This window comes from Gouania willdenowi, chromosome 10 (assembly GCF_900634775.1).
Source record: "Gouania willdenowi chromosome 10, fGouWil2.1, whole genome shotgun sequence".
Lineage (NCBI taxonomy): Eukaryota > Metazoa > Chordata > Actinopteri > Blenniiformes > Gobiesocidae > Gouania > Gouania willdenowi.
This window is the reverse complement of record NC_041053.1, coordinates 12,956,791-12,984,542: the sequence shown is the minus strand read 5'-3', so window position 1 is coordinate 12,984,542 and position 27,752 is coordinate 12,956,791. Positions and strand designations below refer to the sequence as shown.

Sequence of the window (27,752 nt, the reverse complement as noted above, 5' to 3'; positions counted from 1 at the left end):
AATTAGTTAAATGTAGATAGTGGCTTGTAAAATAGGAACATGATGATTTCCTGTTAAATTAATCATATTTCCAGCCTTTTGAAGTTAATGATCCCTTTATTATGTTACCCTCTAATCAAAGTAAGTCCGTGAACTTTTAGTAGTTCAGTGCATCTAACTGGTAGCCCTTCAGATTATTCAGTAACTTTGAAGTATCTAGGGGTTTTCGCAAGGTTGGTGACCCCCTGCTATGAGGTCCTTGCACTAGGCGTACAAGTTTTTGAGCCTTTCAAAAGACATTTAACCCTTGTGTAATATTCATATTGTTGTTACTCAGCCAGTGTTTGTGGGTCTGATGGACCCATTCCATTTTGTGGCTTGCCTCACAATCAAACACTTTTATGTTAAAATACTGACCAGATGTTTACCTTATCCCAATTACAAGCAATATAAACAATATATATGGTTAATATTTGCCCTTTACCTTTGTTAGGTCACATTTATAACTTATTATTTAAAACATAATAAAGAAAATCAATTCAAATCAAGATATGAGTGGAAACAAATTTACAAGTGAAGCAAGGTTTTTCAAAACTACTGACTTTTATTACAGAACACAGAGTAAACATATCAGTCAAGACAACACATCAGCCCCATTGAACACATGGCCTTTAGCCACTAGCCTATACAACACATGAGGGGCAGAGCTTTACTGTGTATGTGTTGCAGATATACTTTCTGCACTTGATGCATGTATATTGTGTTTTCCTGTCCATCTTGGGTCCGCACACGTCGCACCGCTTCTTCTTGTTGCTGGTGTTCACAACCTAGAATAATGAAAAGATCAGGAATTTTACTAACACCTCTCTCTCTCTCTCTCTCTCTCTCACAAGACATGAGTGCCAGACATGTACTGCAACAGCATCACACACTTACTTCAGGCTCTGCGGATTGTGGTTCTGTAGGTTGGGTGGACAGGGCACCAGCATTCTCCTCCTGAATCCTCCTCACCATGGCTGCAGAGGCTGGGGTTCTGGGGATATGTTTTCTTCTCTCGATTTGTGGTCTCACCAATGCCTTTCCCAGATCCTCAAGAAAGAGCAGTCTTTTCTGGAGCTTCACTCGTTTCCACTCTGGGTTCAGTGCCATCCAAATGACAAAGGCATTGTACGCTGAGATGTCCAACATGTCAAAGAATATCACCAGTGGCCAGCGTAGAGTCCTCCGTTTGCAGCTGTAGGCCGTCACCAGCTTGTCCATGTTGTCTACCCCTCCTTTTGTGGCATTATAATCCATGATGATCTCTGGTTTGTGATGTTCCTGGTCACAGATTCTTCCATCCCCGTGCAGTGTACTCATGAGTACCACATTCTTGCCTTTCTTTGGCACATAGGATACCAGGGATGTGTCAGCCGTGTATACAAACTTGGAAGACTTGACAGGCCTGTTCTTTGAAGTCAGCAGTCGAGGTGGGAGCTCTGACCTGTTTTTCCTTATTGTTCCCACCATGGTCAGCTTCCTCTTCCGGAGCTCCTGTCCCAGTTTGTGCGAGGTAAAAAAATTGTCGTATGTGATGTTGTGTCCACTGAGTCCCTGAGACATGTCGAGGACAACTCTCATTCCTTGATTTTTCTCGGGGGCTCCTCCATCAGGTTTCCCTGTTTAGACTCGTAAGTTCCAAGCATATGAGGAAGTGGCATCACAGGCAGCCCAGATCTTTATACCATACTTTGCAGGTTTAGATGGTATATACTGCCGAAAGGGGCAGCGGCCCCTAAATGGCATCAGCTGTTCATCAATGGTGACATTTGGCCCAGGGTTGTACAGCAGGGGGAGGCGGCGCACCCACTTGTCCCACACTGTCCTGATGGCAGCTAGTTTGTTTCTCTGCCGTCGAGCTGGTCTGTCATCTCGGTTGTCAAAGCGGATAATCCTGGAAATTATGTGAAAGTTTTCCAGAGACATTGTTGCACGGAAAATTTCTCTGCCAGTTTCTGCATCCCACAGGGATTCTGCGGATTCCCCTTTGGACCTGAAAACTCCAGCAAGGATGAGAACTCCGAAGTAAGCATGTAGTTGGGTTTGGTCCATTTCCTTCCACCGCTCTCCAAAAACACGTCTTCCTTCTAAATTAGTGCAGTCAAGAATAATTTCCTGGATGGAATCTGTGATGAAAAGCTCAAAAGAAGACTTGATGTCCTGTGTGTAAGTAACTGCCATCCGTGTTGGCCCTGGTTATCACATTGGCAGCCTTGCGGGGTGGCTCTTTTCTTGGGCGAGAAGATCATTCAATTTCAGAATTTTTTGACATCCATATTTCCTCACTTGCTCCATGCTGACTGGCTTGTTCTGGGGCTGGCTGCTGACAGCTTGGTCCTGGGGATGGTTGCTGACGGCCTGGTCCTGTGGCTCGTCTTTTTTTCAGAACTGCCTGATGCTCAATCTCATCATCTTCTTCAGAGTCACTGTCAGACTCTGAATATTCAGAAATGTGATCCTCTTCTTCTGAATCCTCTCCCTCTACATCATCATCAAAAACTTCTCTCTCTTCCAAAATGAATTTGAGGGCCCTCTGCGCAGAGTAACTTTTGGCCATCTTGATCGGTTGTGATAAGAAACCACACTGGCAAAGCTATAATTATAGTCTCCCCGCCTCCAATTTGTAGCAGATAGAGTGTGAGAAAATAAAGATTCCCGCAAGACAGAGCAGGTGCAGAAACACAAAAGAAGCAGTTCCCACACAAGGTTGCAACATTGTTTGTCAACACTGTCTGTTTTCTCGCACATTTGACCTTCTGATGGTGTGTGTGTGTGTGTCACAAAACATCAATTTCCACACTACTATTAGCCCTGGGTCCAGTGGGACATCTTATATGTCCCACCGGTGTGTGGTCATTAAATATGTTTTCTGATATATGTTCTTCACAGAAAATGAAATGAGCCAAAGACAGTGAGTCTCAGTTTGAAAAATTATTTAATTGTGTCATTTTAACCACAAGGGTTAATATGAAATTGGAAGTTAACTGAGGGGAGTAATGAGCATTTGATAACTACAGCATGTGTTTTTACAGCAACTCTCTACTTGTGTGTTCTCCATATGCAGTTTTGCAACAGTAGTGTAGAACTGAAATTATTTAAGTTTTAATCATTAAACGTCCACTTTTAACAGTAGTCCAATCTACTTCAGTACAACTTTATTGATAAAGTGCTTTAAATGAACCGAAGGGGACAGAGTGACATCATTGGTCAATTAGTTTAAAGCTGTTTGTTGGTAGCTAGTAAAATAGGAAGATGATCATTTAAAGATGAAATGTAATGAAAATGATACAATTGCATAGATTAGCAGAAATAAAGTGTTGCATGTTGAAACTTAAACATTTAATATATTTAAAGTTGCTGCTTGCTCTCTTTATTATATTGCTCTCTAATTAAAGTGAAACCATGAACATTTGGTATTTAAAGGGGCAGTATTGTGAAAATTTAACTTTATAATGGTTTTGCTACAGTGATATACATTCATTCAGCCTCATTCAGAGGGCCAAAGAGGAAAAAGTTCTGTTTCCTCCCTCTCTTCTTATTCCACTTTTTGTAAAAAGTCAGTTCCAAACGGGCAAATAGGACTTTTCTTGCGTTGGAACATCACAGCGTGGAAACTCCTCCCCCTGACATTCCAGGCTCCATACCCAGAATGTGAGTATGTGAGCTCCTCCCTTTCAAACTACCTCAAAGCTAAAACAAACAGTGCTGTTCAATATAGAATATACAGTATACTTCATTGTCATATATTTATAGCTACATACACAAAATGTGTTCTCTGCATTTAACCCCTCCCTGAGGAGCAGTCAGCAGCACAGTGTAGCGCCCAGGGAGCAGTTTCATTTTTAGTGTCTGTTATACCATCTCGTATCGCCTTTGACAAGATCTGACGTATCAAGCTCTGCGTACCAATGGGACGCAGAGGTTGGACAAAACAAATGATTATCACCTTATATACACTATTCCTGTAGTTAATAGAGATGAGGAGGAGAAGAGAGTGACTTAGCAGCTTAACACTGGTGAGTGTTTGAAACAGCTGACTAACTCCGCTGCTGCTTACACACACACACCCTGAAGTGGTCTGCCGGTGCGTATCTCCAGTTCACATGGGTGCTAGGCGGGGGTACACCATGGACAAGGCACCAGTCCATCGCAGGGCAACACACAGACAGACAAACACTCATTCACTCCTGTGAGCAATTTGAGATTGATACTGTTCTGACTGGTGGTGTAATAGGGGTGGGGTCAGAGCCTCTGATGGGTTTTTTCTGGAATTGAGGTGAAGGATAACAAGCAGATAGAGTGTGAGAAAATAAAGATTCCCGCAAGACAGAGCAGGTGCAGAAACACAAAAGAAGCAGTTCCCACACAAAGTTGCAACATTGTTTGTCAACACTGTCTGCTCTCATTTTCTCGCACATTTGACCCTCTGATGTTCTGTGTACCAACACTCTGTCCTCCTCCTGTCGTGTGTGTGTGTGTGTGTGTGTGTGTGTGTGTGTGTGTGTGTGTGTGTGTGTGTGTGTGTGTGTGTGTGTGTGTGTGTGTGTGTGTGTGTGTTACAGCATAACAAGAAATGTTGGACGATTATTAGTGCTCCCAACAGCTTAGCCTCAAGTGAAAGAAACACAAGGATGATTTGATTTGAAAAAAGAAAATCTTCCCACAAGTTGTGTTAATTACAGTGACGTGCCATGACCACTAGGGCTGGGTAGGCACTTCGCAAATTGAGACCACCAATGACAATTTCATATGTTTCTGCTGTCAAGTGTTAATTCAATTCAAATCAATTTTTTTTGTACAAAGCAATTTCCAACAGTCATCTCAATGCGCTTATCAAAATATAAAATTCATAATAAGAAAGAAAAAACCCAATAAGATCCACATGAACAAGTGTTTAGCCATCTGACAAAATCAACATCATAAACACCATTAAAGAAACAAACAGTTATTTAATATAGCCTCCATACTCTCCAACAAGATATATCTCATGACACGACAGCACATCTGTTGTTTGTGTTGGAAACACAGAAACACGGAGAAAATGACAACAACTCAGAACAGCCTCAGTGAGGAGCATCCACAAAGTCAATCCTTCCTTTTGTACCATTCACTGTGAAAAGTATGAAACATGTTCTGACCTTACCTTTGCTGAAGCTCTGGTAACTCAGGTGTTGGTCTCCATCTTTCAAAAGCTGTCGTTTCTCCTCAAAACAAAGTTTCTCTATCATCTCTAGCGCTGTCACCCGCCCACTAAATAAAGAACGTAGCAGCAGTCACATGTCATTTATTCACTAATGTGCTGTGAACTTACGTATAGCATTTAGCATAGCGCAGTTATGTGCAAAGGCAGCTCCCTACGCTGCCTTTACGCGTAAATGGATGTCATATTGGGGACCTGACTGCGCATGCGCAAACACGTAAAATCACGCAATGAGAACGGAGGCAGAAGAGCGACGTGCCTTTGGGAGGGGGTGTGGCCTCCCTCTGCCTTACAGCGGAGCGAGAAAAAAAAAAAGACTGCAGCTGTTCCAGGAAACAGCGCTGTTTAGTAATTTGGGCTATTAAACGCACAAAATGCTGACACTTTCAAACTTATAGGTACTGTAGGCTATTGGAAATGGAAAAATAAATAATTTATAATTAAAAAACATTTAAAAAAATTATAATTAAATAAAATATCAATTCACCCTTGGGTAGGTACTGCCTACCTTGCCTACCCTGACGGCACGTCACTGGTTAATTAGGGTGTTTTTAATTGGGAATGGGAGATGAGCTATTACTATTGTTTGTCAGCATCCCATACAGCACAGTGTTACATTCAATAATCTAAGTTAGTCTTTCTTTCCCATCCATAATGAAATATGGAAAATTGCCAAGCCAGTTTTTTCCCTTTTTTTCACAGAACATCAAACCACAGTTTCCTGTTCTACTGGAGGTTTTTCCACCTTGAGGCAAACCTCACGGAACACAAGCTTTTGTTTACAGTGGAACGCAGAAATTTTCACTGTTTTTATCCAAACACAGATGATATCTGAGGGTTTTTCTGTTTTAGTCTCAGCTGCATCACTTTGCTTGAACAGTGACATTTTTTAATGCATAGCTACTTAGTTATACAGAAATAGAAAAGCTAAAGCTAAAAGCTAACAGTAGAGAGCTTTACACCCTGATCTTTTTATTATATCAGCTGTAGTGCCCTGCTCAGGAGCTTTGTTTTCTCAGTGAAAACCACTTAACCTGCTCAGCATCCACATCTGGAGCATGTCCGATTCTCTGCTTTCCAGGTCGGTGGGAATGCTGCAGTATTTATTCCATTCATACCCATCAAAAAAAAAAGAAGATCTGTTCCTCTATGGTGATCTCACTGCATGAGGAACAGACCAGGGAGGAATGAGAAGGAGGGACATCGTGGAGAGGAGGAAGGAAGAGGTTGTCTATAAAAGCAGAAGTGCATGACTACAGCAGAGAGGAGTTGTTTGTAGGAAGATTTAGGGGAAACACTCGGAGGAAAGCTGTGAGTATTAAACAGGAACAAGCTTGAGGTGTGACCAATTTAGAGGCATAATGAGAAGATTGGTTTTCCTAGCTATCAATACTCCATGTGTTTTCTGCTCCTGTGCACGGAGTGATGCAATTCATTTGGCTGTCATTCATTTCCCACCCTCCCTCTCTCTCATCTTTTCCACTGAGGTTTTGATGTGTTTCCATTTTCCAAAGTACTTTCCTCTCGTGCAAAAAAATCAAGACTCACACATTTCATTTATTTTTGCTTTTATTTTTTCATCAGGTGAAGTGAGGCCAGCAGTGAGTGTGTGCGTACATGCAAGTGTAGACTGTGTGTGTGTGAGAGACCATGCCGTGGGTTTGGAGCAGCTTCTCCATGCGGCGCGGCCTCACCTTTGTCACAGGGCTGGTGGAGTGTCTGTGTTTTGCCGGAGCTGTGTTTGGATGGGCTTCCCTTGTTTTTGTCCTCAAAGAGGAAGGATACTTCAGCTCGCTGTGCACTAACACCACAGGAGTCAACAACACTCAGGTCTTGGGTTAGTTTTGTCTTTCTATTTGACTATAAAATGTCATTCTCCAATAAAGATATTTGCATTCAAGTTATGTGTTCCTTTCTGCAGATTGCAGCAACCAAGATGAACAATTTTCACTCATCTTCACCGTTGCCTCCTTCATGAATAACTTCATGACACTACCCAGTGGATTCCTCTATGACCACTATGGTACCACAGTGGCTCGGCTCTTCAGCATGTAAGTCCAAAGCAAGTCTTACTGGTTGTTGATGTGAAAGCTTTGGATCAGTCTTTGAATTTACACACTTTCTTTTCTCAGATTTTTACTATTGGGCTTTGTCTTCATAAGTTATAAGAATAGTAATAACAATGCATTTTATTTGTAATCCACTTTACATTCATAAATCTCAGACTCGAGAAGTTGATATGTGTAAAAAGGAATACGCTGAAGTGCAATTTATATTCATCTTAAAAAAAAAAAAAAACATAATTGGAGTTGTAATACCATGAATGTTCCAACATTTAACACAATGATGAAAATGTTTGGCTAGTGATTTTGGGTAACTAGTAACAAGAGTGAGCAAAAAGTTAATGTCAAACCAGCTACTGAACTTTAATCACTCTCACACATGGAAGCAAACAAGTCTATGCATGACTTCCACTGACGGATTGAAACATGTGGGTGTCTCAATCCACATGTACTAACAATGAGGAAATTCTATATAATTGGTACTCAATTCAAAAGCCAACCTCCTATCTTCCTCTCTCAGAACCAAGCACCAAACCTAGGTGGACAGAGCCCTCTCTATAGCTAACCCCTCCCTCTGGAACACACTCCCTACACACATTTAACACTGCACTGACCCTCCAACTTTCAAATCACTCATCAAAACTCACCTTTTTTAAACAGGCTTTTAACATATGATTATGTATTTTCTTTAGCTACTTTTGTTGTTGTTTGCTTTCTGACTTGTGTGTGATGTTGCATTGTCTGTTAGTCTGTCACTATGTTCTTTCTGTAAAGTGTTTTTGAGTTTTTGAAAAGCGCTAATATATATAAAATGTATTATTGTTATTGATTATCATTATTATTTTTATTAAAAGACACAATTACAGAGTGGTCAGCTCTGACTAAAAAGCCAGGTCCTGAACATCATAGTTCTTGGAAGTAAAAAGTCAAGAAGTTCTGCTGAATATGACAATTTATTGTATTTATTTTTGTATTTGTATTTATGTTGTAATACACTTGGTGATCAGGAGAAGCTGCTTTACTTTTATCTCCAGAAGAACGGACTACTTTATCAAACAGCTACATCTGGTTCAGAACGCTGCAGCTCAGGTCTGAACCAGAACAAAGAGGTCAGAGCACATTACTCCAGTTTTAAAGTCTTTACACTGGCTCCCAGTCAGCCTCAGTAAAGACTTTAAAGTTCTGCTGCTGGTGTATAAATCTGTGAATGGGTTTGGTCCAGAATACATCAGTGACATGTTAGTCAGGTATGAACCCAGCAGGTCTCTCAGATCTATGGACACAGGTCAGATAGTGGAGCCCAGAGCTCACAGTAAACATGGTGATGCTGCTTTTAGTTGTTATGGTTGGGTGTGTGGGGTGTCAGTGGGGTGCAGGGTTGGGTCATGGGATAGCAGCTGCAACATCACATCATACTTACAGCATGACCAAAATTGCTTCGTGCGAATGTCCCCCCTAACTCGCTCTCCCTTGTTTTCCCCCTCACTAGGGTGTACCACCACCCTCTTTTTATACATTTCCCCTCTAATAAAGTTTAGCTTAACCTTCCTTGGGGAGGGCTGGTGATGGTCACAACCTAAAGTAACGCTGTTTTTTCAGAAAAGCAGGAAGGAAGGAATGCAGGCAGAGGAATACATACTGTTCATGAATAAAGTTGTGAGTTTATACAATATTATTTCATCAGACAATGATCAGCGCTCCGATCATTCACTTTCACTTCATTACAGCACAGACATGTTTTTATTTACAGTCAGTTCCAGTTTCCCACACACTCACAGATGGGGATGAGGGGGCAACGATGACTCAGTGAACCCTGTGAAAGGGACAGCATGCATTCATAACCACTTAGTCAGCCTACACCATAAATTGGAGATTATTTGTATTTTATATAGCCTTATTAATAAGGCCATATAATAATACCATGGTAAAAATACTATTTATTTAAAAGTACACAAATCAATTCACAAACCTACGATGATGAGCCTGAAAGATACCATTAACACCCACATCATCCCAGAATAAATGAATAAAATAATGATGATAATAAATAGGAAATGTCTTTCAAATCTTAGATGCAACATTTTCCAGAAACTTTAAAAACACAAATCAAGCCAGCACACACACACTGTATAAACAATGTGTTTGGCCAGAAAAGTAAACCCTGAAGAGTTAAAGTCTTCCAAGGATCGTGAGTTCAACAGAGGACAAAAGAATGCTCAGCATATACCAATATCAAGAGTTTTCCCTTAGGCAGTCTTTCCTCTCCACTATATTAAGATCCATCAAATATCAACACATTAACACAATCCTGCCCTGTTCATGTCTCAAATACGTCTAAATCCTCAAAAACACGCTGATCTTGAGGATATGCATATGTTTCTACTAAAAGTGGGTGGAGGAAAAACATGGAGCACTGGAATGAAAATAGTTGGATGAGATGTAGGCAGTAAATTCCAGCTCTTTGCTTTTGGAAGAGCTGAGGAAAGAACGTGAAAATGGTTCCAGAAGTTATTCAAACACAAAATGAATGACACAAACCTGTATTTTTCTCACCCACAGATTCCTGTACACCTTTGGGTTGTTGATGGTGGCCTTTTCTACTCCAGGTTTGAACCATTTTAAATTTGAGACTCACTCTTTTGAATCAGAAGACCTTCAAATATGAATGTATTCAACATAAAAACCTTAATGCTTTAGATTTGCTCAGTTATTCCTCTTCTGTCCGCCAGCCATTCCCAACCTGCTCTTCCCTGCCATGACCTTCCTCGCTGTGGGTGGTATTTTATTCCTCATCACCAACATGCAGGTACAGTGGATTTAAAAAAGTGCTCTCTCTGTTTAGATCAAAGCCCACATTTTTTGTAAACCTTTTTTAAACAATTATATTTGCTTGGCTTTTTATTTTGTTTATCGTTGAAGGAAACCTTTGTGAACATTGTCTGACCTCCTCCACATCAACATATCTGGATATTAGACCTGTAAATCAAAGATGCAATTGTAGATGGCTATATTTCAGATTTTGTTTTAGAGCGCACTTTAATCAAAAATAAAATAATAATACAAACAAAAAATCAATTATTTTTGTTTTATATTTTTAAATCTTGATACAAAGTTAAACTTTTGCCCTTTCTTGTTGATGACAACATAATAATAACATCATTATCTGCTTTTTTGACAAAATTCCAGTTTGAAAAAGCAATAGTTTTCATTTAAAGGCCACAAAATGCAGCAGCACAGCTCCACCTCAGTTTGCCTTTTATCGGAGGCTAGACTTTTCTTCCTCATCTCATTTATTTAAAAATGCCCTTTTATGACGACAGAACAAAGTTTTGGAGGTAGCCTGATCTACAAATTAACGTCTCACGTGTCCCATGTGGCTGGAGATGGGAAAGTCTGGCCTTCCCTGCTGAGAATGCTGCCCTTGTGACCCGACTACAAATAAGCAGCGGAAGATGGATGGATATTTCACACCATTCACATTTAATTCATTCCCATTTCTCTTCTGAAGGTTGGAAACCTGTTTGGCTCACACCGGTCGACCGTCATCACCTTGTACAATGGAGCCTTTGATTCTTCCTCAGCGCTCTTCCTCGTCATCAAGGTGAAACTTAACACTTAAACGAGGCTCATCTTACTGAACAATGAAATGTAGGGAAGCTATACATATTGACATTCTTGTCTGTTGTTTTTCCTGGAGCTGCTACATGAATCCGGTGTTTCCCTCCGTGCCTCCTTCCTCTTTTTGTCTGCCTGTGGTGTTATTCATTTGCTCAGGACCTTTTTCCTTCTGCCCAAGAAATCCATCCCTTATCCACTGCCTGATCAATATACATATGGGTATGAATCCACACACACACACACACACACACACACACACTTAGGCTAAATGAGAAAAACAGAAATGGATGAGGAAAGTGGGGATGTGTCAAAACTAGTCAATTTATTGTCAAATTAAAAATCAACAACCTCTAAAACCCTCAAAGAACAAAATATTCAACTTGGAAAAATAAAAAGAGTAAAGATCAACCATAAATCCACATATGACAGGGGGAAGGCAATCAGGAAATGGACCACACCTGCGTGGAAACAGGAGGGAGAAGGGGTACCTACTCACTCTTTGGCTCTGTTCGAAATCACACACTAATGTACTACTCATACTAAGTCTGACATCAAGAGTTATATGTCGTGTGTTTACATTAGATAGTTTGAAAAGATTGAGTATGTGAGAAATATCCGGACGTATACTATATCGAGACATTTATGAAGTATGCACGGTGGGCACACTAGTCATACTCAACCACCCCATGATACATGGCGAGCGGAACATAAGCATTCCCCTTTCAAAACAAAAGCATCTCTTCTTGTCTTTCATTAGTTTTTGACACTTTTGTAAATTGGGCTCTTGTTTTGAAGTTAACTGGAAGTTTTGTCAGTAGCACAATGAAGGGTCTCCGAAAATCTCAGAAATGAAATATGTATCCGCGAGTTTCATGGATTAAATGGCAAGATGTTGAAATTCTACTTGGTCACTTTCTCACTTAAAATGTTTTCAGAACTTTCAAAAGATGGAGAATCAACTGAGATATTTAGCCTAACAAATTAATACGGCTTATTAATTTTTTAAAACAAAAAATATATAATTTACTCAGTAATATGGTTGGCTGTATAAATGTAATGAATTACTTTGCTTCTTTTAAAAGTACTTAAGTACAAGTAAAATTGCTAAATATAATTTAAAAAGTACAAGTACCCATAAAACACACTCAGTTACAGTAATGTGAGTACTGTACAACTGTACAAAACAACCTTATCAATGTATAACAAATCAAACATTAGACTCTTTGGCAGATTTGATCAGAAATTAATTCCAATTTAAGCAGAAAACTAAATCTTTTGATGGGAAAGGCTCTTTTTCTTATAAGACTAAGAGCCTTTGGAAGTAGGTGATGACTATGGAGAGTAGACAGTCAGCTAATCTGTGTTTATGTTCCCACCTCTCTGTGGAATTTTCTGTCATATCCTGCACTAGGATTAGAGAGTTTAGTTTTGCAGACTCCATTATTAATGAAAATAGTCATTTCAGAACTACCTCAAAGTCCCTCAGGTCCTGCCTGACCTCACTGTGACCTTTCATCCCTGTCAGGATTTCCTGCAGCAAAACAAAGACCAGATCTTTGAATGGTGAAGGTGAAACAGTGATGGATGAAGCACCGCTTAAAGATGACAATCCTGTAACAGAAGGTACAGTAGGTCCAAACCTACATCATCTGGATGGAAAACATGACAACACAATGATAATCATTGCCTGTGTATAGGCGATTGCTGACTAATCAATAATCCACATCTAAGTCATGATGGAACACCCTCTATGTCACTGAGCTAATTATCACATGGGTCACATAATTTGGCCTAAAAAAAGTCTGACATTTTTATGAATTGTTCCTTAATAATTCAATAGTCACACTGTAAATTGTTAATTTGATTGAATGAATACTTTTTGAGATATGGACAATTTAGTGATGGGGTATTATTTACCTCAGGAACTACATCACAAAGGAAAATGAAATTTGGTATAGTAATACATCTCTACCTACTCTCTGCTATACATCCTATCTGGTGGACATGCCAGCTCCTCAAATTTGGAAAAACGTTTGTTGGGGTTTGGGGCAGGAACATGTTTGAGCCTTTAGTAACCAACTTAATATATGCCTTTTGCTCCCTCATCATACTCACTCATGTGGTTCTCTGGTATTCACTAATGACTTATTAGACACATTTGTTGAAGACTTTAATCCTTTAACACTTTTTTAAAGCAGTGTATAATTGTGGCGCTTGTGATTGGCTGATTTTTCATGCTGATTTACGTCGTTCCTTCCGCTGTGGTAGACGCTAAAATCTAACAGAATGTGTAACTGCTCCTATTTAGGAAGGCAAACTCTCCGTCCAATTTTCTAAGGTATTTACATGAGTTCTTTGGTTTTTTTTCGCCGGAACGTCTTCATTCATCCATCTTTCTTCTGAGTTGTTTCCGGGTTTGTTGCCGCTGTCGGCACTAATCTCGGGAGAATTGCCACTCTCAGGTGGCAGTTCTCGCGAGGCTAGTGACGGCGTTCAGTTTAGTAAGGCATATTTTAATTATTATTACATTAAAATATGGGATATTTACGGAAAAATACTAATACAGGGGTAAAATACGGGAAAGAGATGTAAAATACGGGAGTTTCCCGGCCAAAACGGGATACTTGACAGGTATGTTATAAAGTGCAAAATATTTTTTTTTACTTCCCTAAAAAAAGCTGTAATTTTTTTTTGCAAAAGTGTCAAATGGTTGAAGTTCTAACACCTATTGTTCCTCACATCAGCCTCACAGTAGATAGCCAGTCACCAGTTTATTTGAATACCATTTGGACCGTAACACCGTGAAACAAAACTACAGCGTGAGCAGCTTTTTATGAGTTAAAACATCCACAGTCCTATCATGTGAGGAAACCTGGTCCATGACATAGGGAGGGAAACCAGGTGCAGCGGACTTAAGTTCCCGCTCTAATTTCTCCTGAATATCACACAAACAGAACAAGTTAAATAAAAAAAAAATTTAAAAAATTAAAAAAAAACGCTGTTGATCTGTTTTTTGTTTTTTCTCTATTTCTGTTTTGGTTTTAAATCAGAAAAACAAAACAACCACACTGTTTATTTGTTATTTTGATTTGGTTTTAAAACGGAATAACCAAAGAACGAAGGGTACACGGATTCCTAATGCTATATAAACACAGCCACAAAAACAAAGCTCGCTAACATACCTTATGAAGTGGTCGCTACAGCATCAGCAGACTCTGCTCCTCCCGACCACAGATGTCGGTTTAAAAACCACTTTTTACGGCGTTGTTCTGTGAGCTTTTTACATTTCTCACCCTTGTGAACGACAATCTTCAATACTCTATAAGAACGATTGGAGCAGCCGTAAACTACACAAAATATGGACATTTTGATGATTTCAGACGGCAGATTCTCAAGCTTCCTGCTCTCCATCTCAATTTAGCGCTCTAGCTTTGTCGCAAAGCAGCAATGTGAGTGACTTCTTGTGAATCAACAGAGCAAGTTGTAGACATACAGTATACACATTACAACAGCTCTAGGGTACATTCAATAGCACAAACGTTAAACAATTACACCACAGTATATTATATCTATGGAGCAGACTCCCGTGCACTGTCAGTGAATGGACACAGTCAGTTGATAGCCAATCAGATATCTTTGATTAATAAAAAGCTCCCCTGTAGTGGCCGGGAAGAGTGTGAGAGTGTGTGAGAGTGTGTGTGTGTGTGGTGGGGGGGTCAGCCAAATTGTATTGTATCAATGCCCTGTCTGCATTAAAATCACTACATGCTGTAAAATAACTTTACTGCTGTAACTATTTTACTGCAAGGCAAGGCAAATTTATTTTTAAAGCGCAATTCATACACAAGGCCACTCAATGAGCTTTACATGATCAAAACGTGTGACAGAAAATGTTCAACAGCTTAAAATCTATAAGAACATCATTTAAAATAATCAGTAAAATAATTTAAAATCATCAACAAACACATTACATCAACAACATGACCAAAACTCTCTCTCTCAATCATACGCAGTAGAGAAAAAAAACTTTAACTTTGATTTAAAAATGTTCACATTGGATGCTGACTTCAGCTCTGCAGCATCACCATGTTTACTGTGAGCTATGGGCTCCACTATCTGACCTGTGTCCATAGATCTGAGAGACCTGCTGGGTTCATACCTGACTAATAGATAAAAGATAAAAGCATGGACCAGTTTCTCCTGATCTTGAGCCATTAAACCTTTCACTCTGGAGATGTTCTTTAGGTGGTAGAATATGTTTTTGTGATAGATTTGATCTGACTGCTGAATGTAAGATCTGAGTCAATCAGAACACCAAGGTTTTTGACTTGGTCTTTATCTTTTAAAGATCGAGACTCAAGATAATTGCTGACAGCAGTCCTCTTTTCTTTGGTACCAAAGACAATAACCTTCATCTTGTTATGGTTTAGTTGAAGGAAGTTTTCACTCATCCAGCAGTTTACTTTTTCTAAGCAGTCACACAACACCTCAATGGGACCATAGTCATCTGGATTCAGTGATATAGTTGTGTGTCATCTGCGTAGTTCTAATAATCAACCTTACAGGCTAAACAGAAAGGGTCCAAGAACAGAGCCCTGAGGAACCCCACAGGACATTGGTAATCTGTCAGATTCAATGCTTACAAAATAACTTCAAGTAGGACTTAAACCATTGCATTACTTTTCCATTTAGTCCAACCCATGTTTACAATCTGTGCAACAAAATTGTATGATCTACAGTGTCAAATGCAGACTTAGATCCAATAGAATGAGAACAGATACTTTTCCTGAATCAGTGTTCAACCTTATGTCATTGATCACTTTGATCAGAGCAGTTTCTGTGATGTGATGAGAACCAAAACCTAACTGAAATTTATCAAATATTTTGTTGAATATTAAGAATTTATTCAGTTGGTTGAAGACCACCTTCTCAATGATCTTGGCCATGAATGGAAGGTTCTGATTGGTCTATAGTTAGCCAGTATAGAGGCATCCAGTGTTCTCTTTTTTAACAGAGGTTTAATAGCAGATACTTTCAGGGATTTTGGTACGGTGCCTGATTGGAATGAGCAGTTAATTATCTGACACTAATCAGTGAAATTTGACTTTACAACAGTTTTAAAGAAGTAGGCTACTTAAGGGTTCAAGTTAATAATTACAATATGATTATGGTCCAAAGCAACATCAAATGCAGTTTTTTTTTATTTGTTTATCAAGGGACATAAAACATGTGTTGCTGGCTGGCTGGCTCCCCACACCGCGCATGAAGTTTTCCAGTCTGTCAATGACTCCCGGGTCACTTTCTTTTTCTATTTGGCCCTCTGTTTCTGTGTGCTCCTGTCCTTTTTCCTCCTCTCCATTTTTTCCTGAAGAATTAGATGAATAACAACAGGTTCCCATCAGCTTCTGCTGCCTGCAGGCCCCTAATAACCGCCTGTCTTCAGTAAAAGTAAGAAACCATGAACAAAAATAGTATTAGTGATGAAACCACTAGTTCCATACAATTACTGATATATGTAGAGCGGGAAGGCGAGTGTGTTACTTGAGAGCAAAGACAAGGTTTGTGGAACACAATGTATTATTTTAAGAAATGGGCTTGTACTGAAAACAACATTCAGATCTCATCCTAATAAAGCATCTGTGGGATCAGATGTGCTGGATGAAATACGTCTGATCCCTTTATTAAAGGCCTTCTTCACTCCCACAATGCATAACAGTGACTTTAGCAGTTAATTGTGGGACACAATCTTAGTCCAGGTGGTCATAATCTTATGGCTTATTAGTCTACATTCCTATGCTTAAAGCCCCACACCACACCCACCAAACCAACAGTCTAATGCAGACATGGGTGACTGGCAGCCTAGTTGGTCTAATTTTCTGTCATTTTCAAACAAAATGACAACAAAATACAAAAACGAACAAAAAAAAAGCCCAACCAAAAGAAAATCACTCTAAAAAAATATACATGAAACAGAAATTGTACAAAAAGACCACAAGACGAGTACAAGTATTGAAAAAAAACAAAACAGAAAAACATAAAGGAAACAGAAATGCACAGAATTACTCAAAAATGACAACAAAAACAGACAAAACCCTTTGTTCTTTCCTGTATTATTACTCAGATTGGTCATTATTGCTGACATAACTGATGATAATGTGGCCCCCAGATCAGACAATCACATTTTGCTTTCTCTTTGTTAAAAGTTCTCCATGTGTTCTCTAATGGTTAATGAAGCTGCCTTGTAACTGGAATCCACTATTGGATCCTGAGCCTGTCCCTTAACCCTACACTGTGGTTAAAAGCAAAATAACTGTTTCTCCATTGCTTCTCTTCTTTGTTTGTCTGCTCTTGTCTTTATTTCCCAGAGAAGTCTTTCCGAGAGTGTTTTTTCTCCAGGTTCTTCTTGTGGCACGTGTGCTGGTTGTCAGTGATGCAGCTTCGACACTACCTGTTCATCGGCACGCTCAACCCCATGCTGCAGAGGCTGACTGCCGGTGAGCCCTCACTAGGTAAGTACAAACATCTGCTCACTGAGCAACAGCTCACATCTGTACACACCTACTGTGATGGCCGCTGTGGTTTTCTGACAGATCAATCAAACATTGCTCTTTCTTTTTCTTTTCCTCTTGCTTTATTTTGTTTCTGTTTGGATGTTCACAGTGAGTCAATACACCAACGCCTTTGCAGTGACCCAGCTGTGTGGGGTCCTGTGCGCTCCCTGGAACGGCCTCATCATGGACCGACACAAGGCCAAACCTCGTGCTGCAGGTGAATCCATAGACATTATATACATAGACACCGCATTGACTGCTGCAGTCCCCTGGAGTGGTGTGTCTACAGGGCGGTGGCAATCGTTCCTACAGTGCATTACATTGAGAGAGGAATGATGTGCTGACACATTTAAAGTTGTCGTAAATTGCTCAATTTTCAAGCAATTTTCACGAGGTTTGTTTGTAATAAACGTCAGACATGCTAGATAGATAGATAGATAGATAGATAGATAGATAGATAGATAGATAGATAGATAGATAGATAGATAGATAGATAGATAGATAGATAGATTTTTATTAACATTGCTTAAGGCTATACATTGCATTTGACAATTCTTATTGTATAATTGTACTAAGTACTGTATTATTATTGCTATTCTTATAAAGATCATGTTCTCATATACATTTTTGTATTATTAGTTACAGTTATACAGTTACTGGTATTGTCATAGTATTATTATTGCTATTATCATTATTGCTATATTCTTATATTACCTTATTATTGTTTAATATTGTTTATTATTAATGTGATTGTTTTATTATTATTATTGTCACTATTAATATCATATCTGTCACGGTTTGGTGGTATGGACCCAAATGCAGAAAGAGAGGGAGGCAGAATGCAGGCATATTGTTCTTGGATCCAGTCTATGTTTAATTAAAAAAATCCAACAAAAAACCCAAATTCAAAAAAGACAAAGGAAGAACAGGGAAAACCATGAGCAGGAGCCGAAAAGCTGCAGCACACGAGGAGGTAGACAATGACCAATGATCTAGCCATCACAGTGTTTCCAAACACACTGGAATTGTGGAATTGTGCAGCGCTGTGGGGGCGGGGCTGCCGTGATTGGGCGTGTCTTAACTACTCTAGGAGCAACGTTCGCTCATAAATAATCAAGGCAGTTTTTGAATCTGTGGGTTCAAAAAAATCCTTTGGGGCAAATCAGCAAAAACCTGGGGGTGTACTTACACTTTAAATTCAAATGGTATTGTAGCTTCATCTGCAATGCTGGGTCACCTTTATACTTGTGACAGTCTACATGTGCTTTAAGGCTGACACCTGTGTGTGTGTGTGTGTGTGTGTGTGTGTGTGTGTGTGTGTGTGTGTGTGTGTGTGTGTGTGTGTGTGTGTGTGTGTGTGTGTGTGTGTGTGTGTGTGTGTGTGTGTGTGTGTCAGGTGTAACAGAGCAGGAGGCAGACCTGCAGGCCTCTGTGCTCTCTCTTTTCCTGACCGTGATGCAGTGCGTCTTGTTCTCTGTGTGCGCCTCCACTCCCTACCTGCCTCTCCAGTACCTCACCTTCATCCTGCAGGTGGTCAACCGCTCCTTCCTCTATGGAGGCAACGCAGCGTTCATCAGCATGGCGTAGGTATCAAACACACAGACTTGAACTCACAATCCTCAACGATAAGAAATATCTTCTATGTCAGTGTTTCTCAAATGGGGGTACGCGTACCCAGAGGGGTATGCGATGAATTCGTGTATCATTCGTTCATTAATTTTTCATTTATTCATGTAACAAAAACATAATTCAAGCTCTTTTGCTTCGGTACAGAAAATGAAAAATGAACACCTTTATCCATTTTCTCCATTACCAATTGGCCAAAGTACATGACCCGAAAATGTACTCTCATCCGACGCTAACGGCTATGCAAAAGGATTTAGAGACTCCTAAGTGTTGCAGAGCTAAAGATATCTCGGAAAGTGTAACACTTCACTTCCGGGTCACGTACTTTGGCAAATCGGTAATGGAGAAAACGAATAAAGATGTTCGTTTTCCGTTTTTCGTTTTCTGTACCGAAGCAAAAGAGCTGAATTTGAAAAACAAGGTGTTTTCCGTTTTTTCATTTTGGTTTTGGAAACAAATATCAAATAATGAGTGTTTTTTTTTTTTTTTCATGTTTTTGTTACATGATGAAAAACCAACAAATGATACACGGATTGCGATGGCACTACAGGGGGTACTTAAGAGAAAGAGAGTGGAAAATTAACAAATACAATCATGAAAGATATGGGGGTTTTAAAATGTGTATTTCTAGTTCAAATTGATAATCATAATAAAAATGATGGAATCGTTCTTGATTAGAATGTAAAAACTATAGAAATAAATTAACATTTAACATTGTTTCTTTCCACTTATTTACAAAATGAGAGTCTTTAAAATGTGTGTTATCAATCATTTATTATTCCATCTTTATGCTCTATAGTTATTTTTTAACAGTATCCTGAGCAAAATGAGGTTTGGACAAAGGGACTACTTGCCCTATGTCACTGAGCTAATTAGCTAATTAGCATATGGAAATGTCAACTGATTGACTAAGCCAGTCACCATTTAAAGTTCAGTTATGAAGACAAATATTTTTTATTAAAAAAACACACAACTTTCATCCACACAGCATGGAGACGTGTGTCATTTATTTTAAAACACGATTTGTTGGCTTCATAACATTAAAAAAAAAACATTCTTGCATTGACTCACATTGTTATGAGAGTGAAACATTGTGATGCAACTGTAGGCTCATTTTTTTATGAATCCAAAATCTGTGTGGATCGTTTGTGTAGGACAGTCTGAAGATGAATAAAAATTGTGGAGGAGATTTTTGAAAAAATAATGGACTTCATAATTTGCAATACGTTTAAATGTACTAAACATTTTCAGTGTTGGGGCTACAATTTGGTGGAAGTTGGAAATCTGTAGCACATATGGTTGAGTTGTTGTGATTTTTCAAAACTTTGAAATTTAGATGCTGGCTGTAGCGCCTCATTAAGGGTGATTGGCCTGTTTTTGCATCTTAGTCAATCTGACAGGGAACTGCAGCTTTGTGCGATATTTGGTAATTGTTTGCACAAAATAAATAAGATTTCCTCTTAGGAAGACTAACCCAATAGGTTACTATCGGTCCATAATTAGGGTATCAATGAGTAAATTTCAGCTCTATGATGGATTGCCAACCTGTCCAGGCCAGGGTGTGCCATGGATGGATAAATAGGAAATACTGTAGGATTCAATCCAACTTCACATGCTAGCAAAGTTAAATTAGCAATGTCCCTAGTTCCATTGCTAACAACCCCCATCCATTCCACCTTAATATTTTTAATAAGCAGAAATTTTTTTTCAGACATGACTTCCAGATGTGCAGAGTTGTTTGAAAAAGTTATTGCTAAAAAAGTTTCTTCAAATATGCTCATATGATGATTTGTGTGCAGATTCCCTTCCTGCCACTTTGGGAAGCTGTACGGTCTGGTCATGGCTCTGTCTGCATTATTCTCCCTCATGCAGTATCCCTGCTTTGCTCTGGTCAAAGGTCCTCTGCATGGAGATCCTTTATATGTGAGTACATCTCATCCACCATATGTGTCCTTTTGTTCCACTTTTACAGCATCTTCCTCCTCTTTATGGGTTTATAGGTGAACATTGGTTTGACGCTGCTTACCTTGCTGGCCTTCGTCCACCCCATCTCTGTCTACCTTCACTGTAAGAAGGTTTCCAAACTGCGGGCGTAGAGCGAAGCAATCCAACAATCTTCATGGTGTGCGGAATACGAGCACGGACTAAACATCAGTCGCAATATTGAGGAGGTTTCTGTGCAAAACTCAGGTTACGAAATCAAGCAGGCCATATATAAACACAGGCTGATATTTTTAATTCACATAGTTCTCGTTCAGCCTAAAGTAATCTAGCTCAGTCTCATTTGAATCAAGTGAACCAACAGTAATACATGGTGTGCGTTCGAATAGTCCGTTCTATCTCCTTTCCTATCCACTTTTCCTTAAACCCTGGAAGTATTTAAGTGGTGGCTATGATAATTAGTGTTCCAATTGTCTAAAAGCTAAGGAAAGGAGAAGAATTAAGATACTTCGACTGAAATTAGTTAGTCTAGAATCAATCAACAACACTGCTTCATATTGAAATGCATTTGTTTTCAGCAGGAAAAAAATGTTTTTGTGGTTCAGTTACGCTTTAAGGGTTGAATATTATCAGTTTGGTTTTGATTTGAGTGAACTCTTTACTCAAAGCTTTTGAGTAAAGCTTTTTTTTTTTTTGGTTTACTATTAGTACAAGAGACACTTTTTGCTTCACAGGTAAAGTGTATTCGTGCACTAGTAAACTACAGTTGAGTAGATGTACTCCCAATTTGTGCACAAGTAGAGCTTCACTATGGTTGATATTAAATGTATTTCTCTATACTTTTGTTTGAGGGAGGATGCAGCTCTGCCACCTGATGGAAGCCTAGGAGAAGTGCTACACTATGGCAAAGTCCAATAATATCCTGTGTCCTATAGACAACTTCTGTTTTCACTGATCTTTAGATAATAAATGACTTTTGTCTGAGTTTTGTAATGACAACAATTAATATGTAAACAAAAATAAAGGGAATGTTTTTTTATATATATATATTTCAGGCTATTCAGGCTGCCATTGTTGTGCTGCCAAAATACATACTTTGCAATTTTTACAAAAATGTGACACTCACAACCTGCATTATCTGTTTTACAATAAGTGAAATAAAAGGTAGAGATTGACTCAACAGTTTCCAGTCTGTGATACAATCCTCAGAGTTACACCAGGCACCATTTCACTCAGCAGTGATATGAAGAAAGTGAGGGATGTGGAACATATATAGGGGCATGCAAACAAATACTGCATAGAAAGTTGACCCGTAGAGAGTCACTAAGAAGAAAAAAACACAGTGATGGGAAGTCCAAAAAATACTAAATAATAATACATTTGTAGGTATCTGGATCTGCTGCTCGGTGAAGGCGGTCACATTTTTCTCTGCTCCCACTTTCCTCCCCTATCTGCCCTTGCTGCTTGTTTGGTCATTTGTTCTCTCAATGCAAACGATCAAATTTTTTCGACAAAAAGACAGGGCAGGGGTGAGCCCGCCTGTGCGGACAGAACGTTTGCGGCTGGATACACAATGGATTCCTGGAATAAGTGGAAGGTTCTGTGTCCTCTGTCCATGCTTTCCGTGGAGGACATCTACATGATTGGAATTATGGTAACAGGGATGCTGATGATTGGAGTGGGCAGCAAAATCTGTATTATGTTGGCAGGTGTTTTAGGAAGGCTACCAGTCATTTCTGAAGGGTGGAGCAGAGCACTCAACACTCAGACTAATGTGATGAACAAAAGTAAGCAGGAGGTTACTTTGGAGCGTTTGCTCGGAATTGAAACCAACTTGGAGAGGCTGAGTGCTGGGCTTGCAGTTTAAGGCCACATTAAGACTCAAGGCTACCAGAATTGTGCTAGGCTGAATCAAAAACAAATCGCTCTATCATCATTGGCTTCCCCCACACACCAGCTCAAGGCAGTCTTTTTATTTCACCAAGGACGTTGTGCAGACTTGACGCTCCGTCCCCGTCCCCCTCCTCCTCCTCCTCTTCCCCCATCGCCACCTGGACTTTTGTTTTCTGAACCAGATGTACCAAAGCCGTCACACAACATCTGACTGCATCAGAGGGGAAGTAAATGGTTTATATTTCAATGCCTCCATCGGCCCTTCATCCTCCATCCCTTCCCGCAAGCTATAAGGGAGCAGGTGAAGCTCCCACAAGAGACTGCACTAGCGTGCCCCCCCCCCCCCCCCCCCCCCCCCCAGCGGCTGGCAATCCTTTCTTTTCTCCTCCCATTTTATCACACTGCTGACAATAGGAGACAATGATTAGCTACACTTTACAAAGGAGACTGTATTTACTTAGTATTTAAGTAATCACATAAAAGTTGTAGTTGAACTAAATCCCACTTTAAATTCCACTCACTGTTTTGAATTTGTAGATTAAGCCTTAGGGAATCAATGTTCAAGACACATTTATAGGGGTTTAGGAGCAGTGACGTGTAGACCCCTTGGATTAACAGAAATACTTTTTTGATTCTGAGTTAAAAAAAAAAATGCAGCTATATTCTGAAAATGAAAAAGCATTGATGTTACAGTAATCCATTTTAAATTGAATTATGGTACACATATGCTTCCATAATACATCAGCTGGAAGTTTAAGTGTTTTTTAAATTTTATCTCTTAAATTGTATTCTGCCCCTGGAATTCTGAGGTTCGGCAATTTTCTGTTTACAGCAATCTTTATATGTTTTGTAAGGTCCTGAAATACTACATTTTCTTGATTACTGTAATATGCTGCACACCTGATTCAGTCTCGTTGCAATGTATTACAGCATATAAAATAATTTAGAACCATTAAAGTGCAAATAACTTATTCTATAATAAAATACTGATTTACCTGACAAAAATCATTCAATCTTGAAAGACATAATGTATTTCATGTAATGCTTTTTGTTGTTAGTATTTCATAGTTCAGCGTACTCAGAGTGACAATGCGTGTTTCCACAGTGACACTATTTGCTAATGTTGTGGTTGAATGAGCTTCTTTTGAGACGTGTATGAAATGTTTTATTGGTGAGAAACACTTTTGGTAAAGAGATGAACTGTTGAGCTGAAACCATGATGGACATGCAGACTGTGTTAAGAGTTTTGAACACGTGACTTCAGTTTGGGCCAATGCTTGTTAGTAATTGAAAAAAAACTGTAACTTCTAACTTTATATTTTTTTTCAATGATAGCATGAGTGAAAGTTTGGATCTGCAGGGTTCACAGGGTCTCCTTATAACCGTCTGTATTCTCCACCTCTTCTGCTGACAGTCTGCGAAGCAGCTGCCATGTTATAAATGTTACTGCTAAAAGGAGTGCAGAGATGTCACATGTGGGGGAACAGAGAGCGATGAAAGATCTAATATATATCACATGACATAACAAGGACACTCCCCCACAACATACTGCACCCCAACACACCGCCATGTTTTACCCCACCAAGTCTGTCACTGTGTGTGTGCGTGTGTGTGTGCGTGTGTGCAGAAAACATGTCTGCTGTATCCACGTCACTGATGATCACAACCTCAGCATCTCACAATTTTTCATGGACAGACTTAGCATGAACACGTCACACATGTAAGGGTGAAGGATTTGTGGGAGTGGTGGATGAATATAAATATAAGCCAGACTGTTAATGGAGTAATTTGTTGTGTGTTTTTTTTTTCCGCGTGTGTGTGCACGTGTTATTGAATTTCACAGAATCTGTTGTTGCTATTTTAGTGACAGAAATATGTAACGGCTGCACTCAATCTATCAGCTGAGTTGTGTCCATTTGCGTTGAATACAACAGGAGAGATGAAAAATGCAATTTCCTCAATGTCAGCTTTTATGTTCTTTTGTCATCTGATATAAAAACACTTTCTCATTGGAATTGAATGGATCTCTGCCTTTACAGCTGATATCCGGAGTTTCTGAGTTCATGTATAATTCTTTTGAAATGTGAAAGAATACCTAACTAGAAAAGCACTCGGAGAGCGCAGACCTCCGTCAAGCAGCTCATTTCCACCCATCCAGTTTTTGCTCAATTTTGCTTAAAAAACAATAATAATGAAAAAAAAAGTTGCCATTTTCATTTCAAGATTTTCATTCTGTATTTTCCGTCAGTTTTAAAAGAAAAGCTTTAAGAAACTGCAACCTGACAATGAAGCTAATGATGATTTCTGGAAGTTTTGTTATTTAATTTTGACAAGCTGTTCGCGACCCCCCCCCCAGTACAGGTCCACGACCCACTTTTGGGTCCCGACCCACCAGTTGAGAATCACTGCACTAAAGGACCATTAAAAAGACAAATTCACTCAAGACACAGAAAAGTAGAGGCATGGCTACTGGTAGATTGGCAGAGGCAGTGAGAGGAAGTGGAGCTGTTTAGGACGGGACATCGGGAGATCGAGACATCGAGACGTTTCTTAGAAACTCCGGACCATCCCTGTCAAGTTTTGGATTTGAATATAAGGGAAATTTTCTAGCGTCCACTACGAGCCTTCCCACCCCCCAACCAAGCTCCAGTATCCCTTATATTTTAATAGGTGTACAAGAAATCTAAAATAGCCACTTGTCAACTACTTACTAAATACAGTTATGTGATTAGAAGCTGGTAGGTGGACCATTATTAACATTGAAATGCTGTGAACATTCCTGCTAGGGCTGGTGATATGGACCAAAACTCATATCTCAATATATTTTCTCAAAATGGTGATATACAATATAAATCTAGATAAATTTATTTCGAATGAAGTCTCAGAAGAAAGAGAATTCTGGGTTAAATTTGCTGATGCAAAATGCTACACAGGGACATTTATTAACAAACAGCTGATCAATATGTGTCACTTTTGGTTTTTTCTCCTGTAAGGGACAACATGTGTGAGTGATATGTAATCTGTAATATGGCTTGTTATGGGAAACTCTGAGTTAGGACTCTGTTCTGAGAAGTAAAAGCAGTGACTCTTAAAACTAGTATTTTGATACAAAATAAGCTATTATATATAATAGAAAACTTGATACATCTTAAATCTCGATACATCGCCAAGCCCTAATTATAAAACAGCCTAAATAAAAACATAAATGTGTATATGAAGCACATGTGTATATTTAATATACTTACAGTTTATATACGAGTCAACACATTGCATATTTACTGTTAATTTCACATTGCTTGTCTTAGTTAAACGTTAACATTTTATTTTCATTACATATTTTTCTTTTAATTTCTCATGCTCACTCATGTTGTTCTCTGGTATTCACTAATGACTTATTAGAAACACTTATTACAGACTTTACATTATTTAACACTTTTTGAAAGCAGTGTACATTAGTGGAGCTTGTGATTGGCTGATTTTTCATGCTGACTAACATCATTCCTTCCCCCGTGGTAGACGTTAAAATCTCAGTTATTAATCTAACAGAACGTGTAACTGCTGCTCTTTATGAAGATAAACTCTCTGTTCCAGTTTCCAATGTATTTACAGAGTTCTTTGTTTTTTTCACCAGAACGTCTTCATTCATCATCTTTCTTCTGAGTTGTTTCTGGGTTTGTTGCCGCTGTCGGCACTAATATCGCGAGAACTGTCACTCAGGCCATTTCAGGTGGAAGTTCTCGCGAGGCTAGTGACGGCGTTCAGTTTAGTAAGGCATTTTTTAATTATTATTACACTAAAATACGGGATATTTACGGGAAAATACTAATACGGGACAATGACGGGAAAGAGGGGTAAAATACGGGAGTTTTCCGGCCAAAACCAGATATATGACAGGTATGCTCCGGACATCAGCTTGAATAATCTACTGAGTTTGAACTGCAGCAGACAAAAAATTCTGAAGTGAATAACAAGGTGATGTTAAACAGTGTAAATAAAAGCAATGTAGTATCAACATTTTAAAAAGTAAATAGGAAAAATTACTAACTGTAACTATAGTTACTGATCATCCTCCTTAAAACATGATATGTTGAGAAACATCTATTCATGTAAACTAATCTGTTAAAGATCCAGTATTATGCTATTTTTCACCCACCTCCATTTGTTCTAAGAACCCCAACAAGTATTTGAGGTTTATTTTTCCATACTCACCTGTTTTCCAGAGTTTTTGTTCTCTGACAAGTCAGTTTCATGACATTTCTAAAAACAGACTGTTTTGGGGCCTTAATGCATTTGCATGAGTGGGCGTGTCTGTCGACGTAGACTTCATGCCTCGCTCTTGAAGAGGCTGATTGTATTGTATTATATTGTATTGTGTAGCGGACAGTAGTGGGCTCCCTTTTCAATTAACTAGGTAAGGCCACTTCCTGCCTGGTGGACGAAGTGGCCTCCATAAATGTCCTCCATGGTGATCATTCTCGACTGCTGCTGGCTGGTGACAGGTGTGTTTTTAACTGCTTCCTCATTTTTTTTGGCATGTTAACCTGTTGTGTAACATATCCTTCTGGTTTTAGAGCTGTTTTAGGACTCTGGTGGCAGCTATTTTCCCCCATTCTTTTGAGCAATTCTAAGGTCACTCTACAATCCTCCTGACTCCCGAGGAACTCCTCCAACTTCACAGGATCCTAGAATAATTCGTGATCATGACCTTTAAACACTTTGATAGTGGCCAGATAAAGCAGGAAAGCCTGGTAACCTGCTTGCCGAGCCTTTTCCATGACAGGATAGCAGGATTTGGGTTGCCACGCTGTAGTCAGCAGTGACGCGGATTTCCTTTTCTTCCAT

The 27,752-nt window shown here is 39.3% G+C and overlaps 1 protein-coding gene and 1 pseudogene across 1 annotated transcript; one reads left to right on the top strand and one right to left on the bottom strand.

Annotated features, from left to right (window-relative positions):
• Positions 1-662: 662 nt before the first annotated feature.
• On the bottom strand, positions 663-2,575 carry LOC114470706 (piggyBac transposable element-derived protein 4-like; annotated as a pseudogene).
• Positions 2,576-6,422: 3,847 nt separating this feature from the next.
• slc43a3b (solute carrier family 43 member 3b) lies at positions 6,423-22,144 on the top strand. The gene is made up of 13 exons (XM_028460455.1): positions 6,423-6,529; positions 6,803-7,055; positions 7,140-7,269; positions 9,841-9,887; positions 10,011-10,087; positions 10,790-10,882; positions 10,979-11,118; positions 12,425-12,522; positions 17,265-17,408; positions 17,560-17,667; positions 18,847-19,033; positions 20,876-20,999; positions 21,077-22,144. The coding sequence occupies exons 2-13, from the start codon at positions 6,869-6,871 to the stop codon at positions 21,170-21,172; spliced, it is 1,431 nt and encodes a 476-aa protein (XP_028316256.1). The 5' UTR covers positions 6,423-6,529; positions 6,803-6,868; the 3' UTR covers positions 21,173-22,144.
• Positions 22,145-27,752: the final 5,608 nt, after the last annotated feature.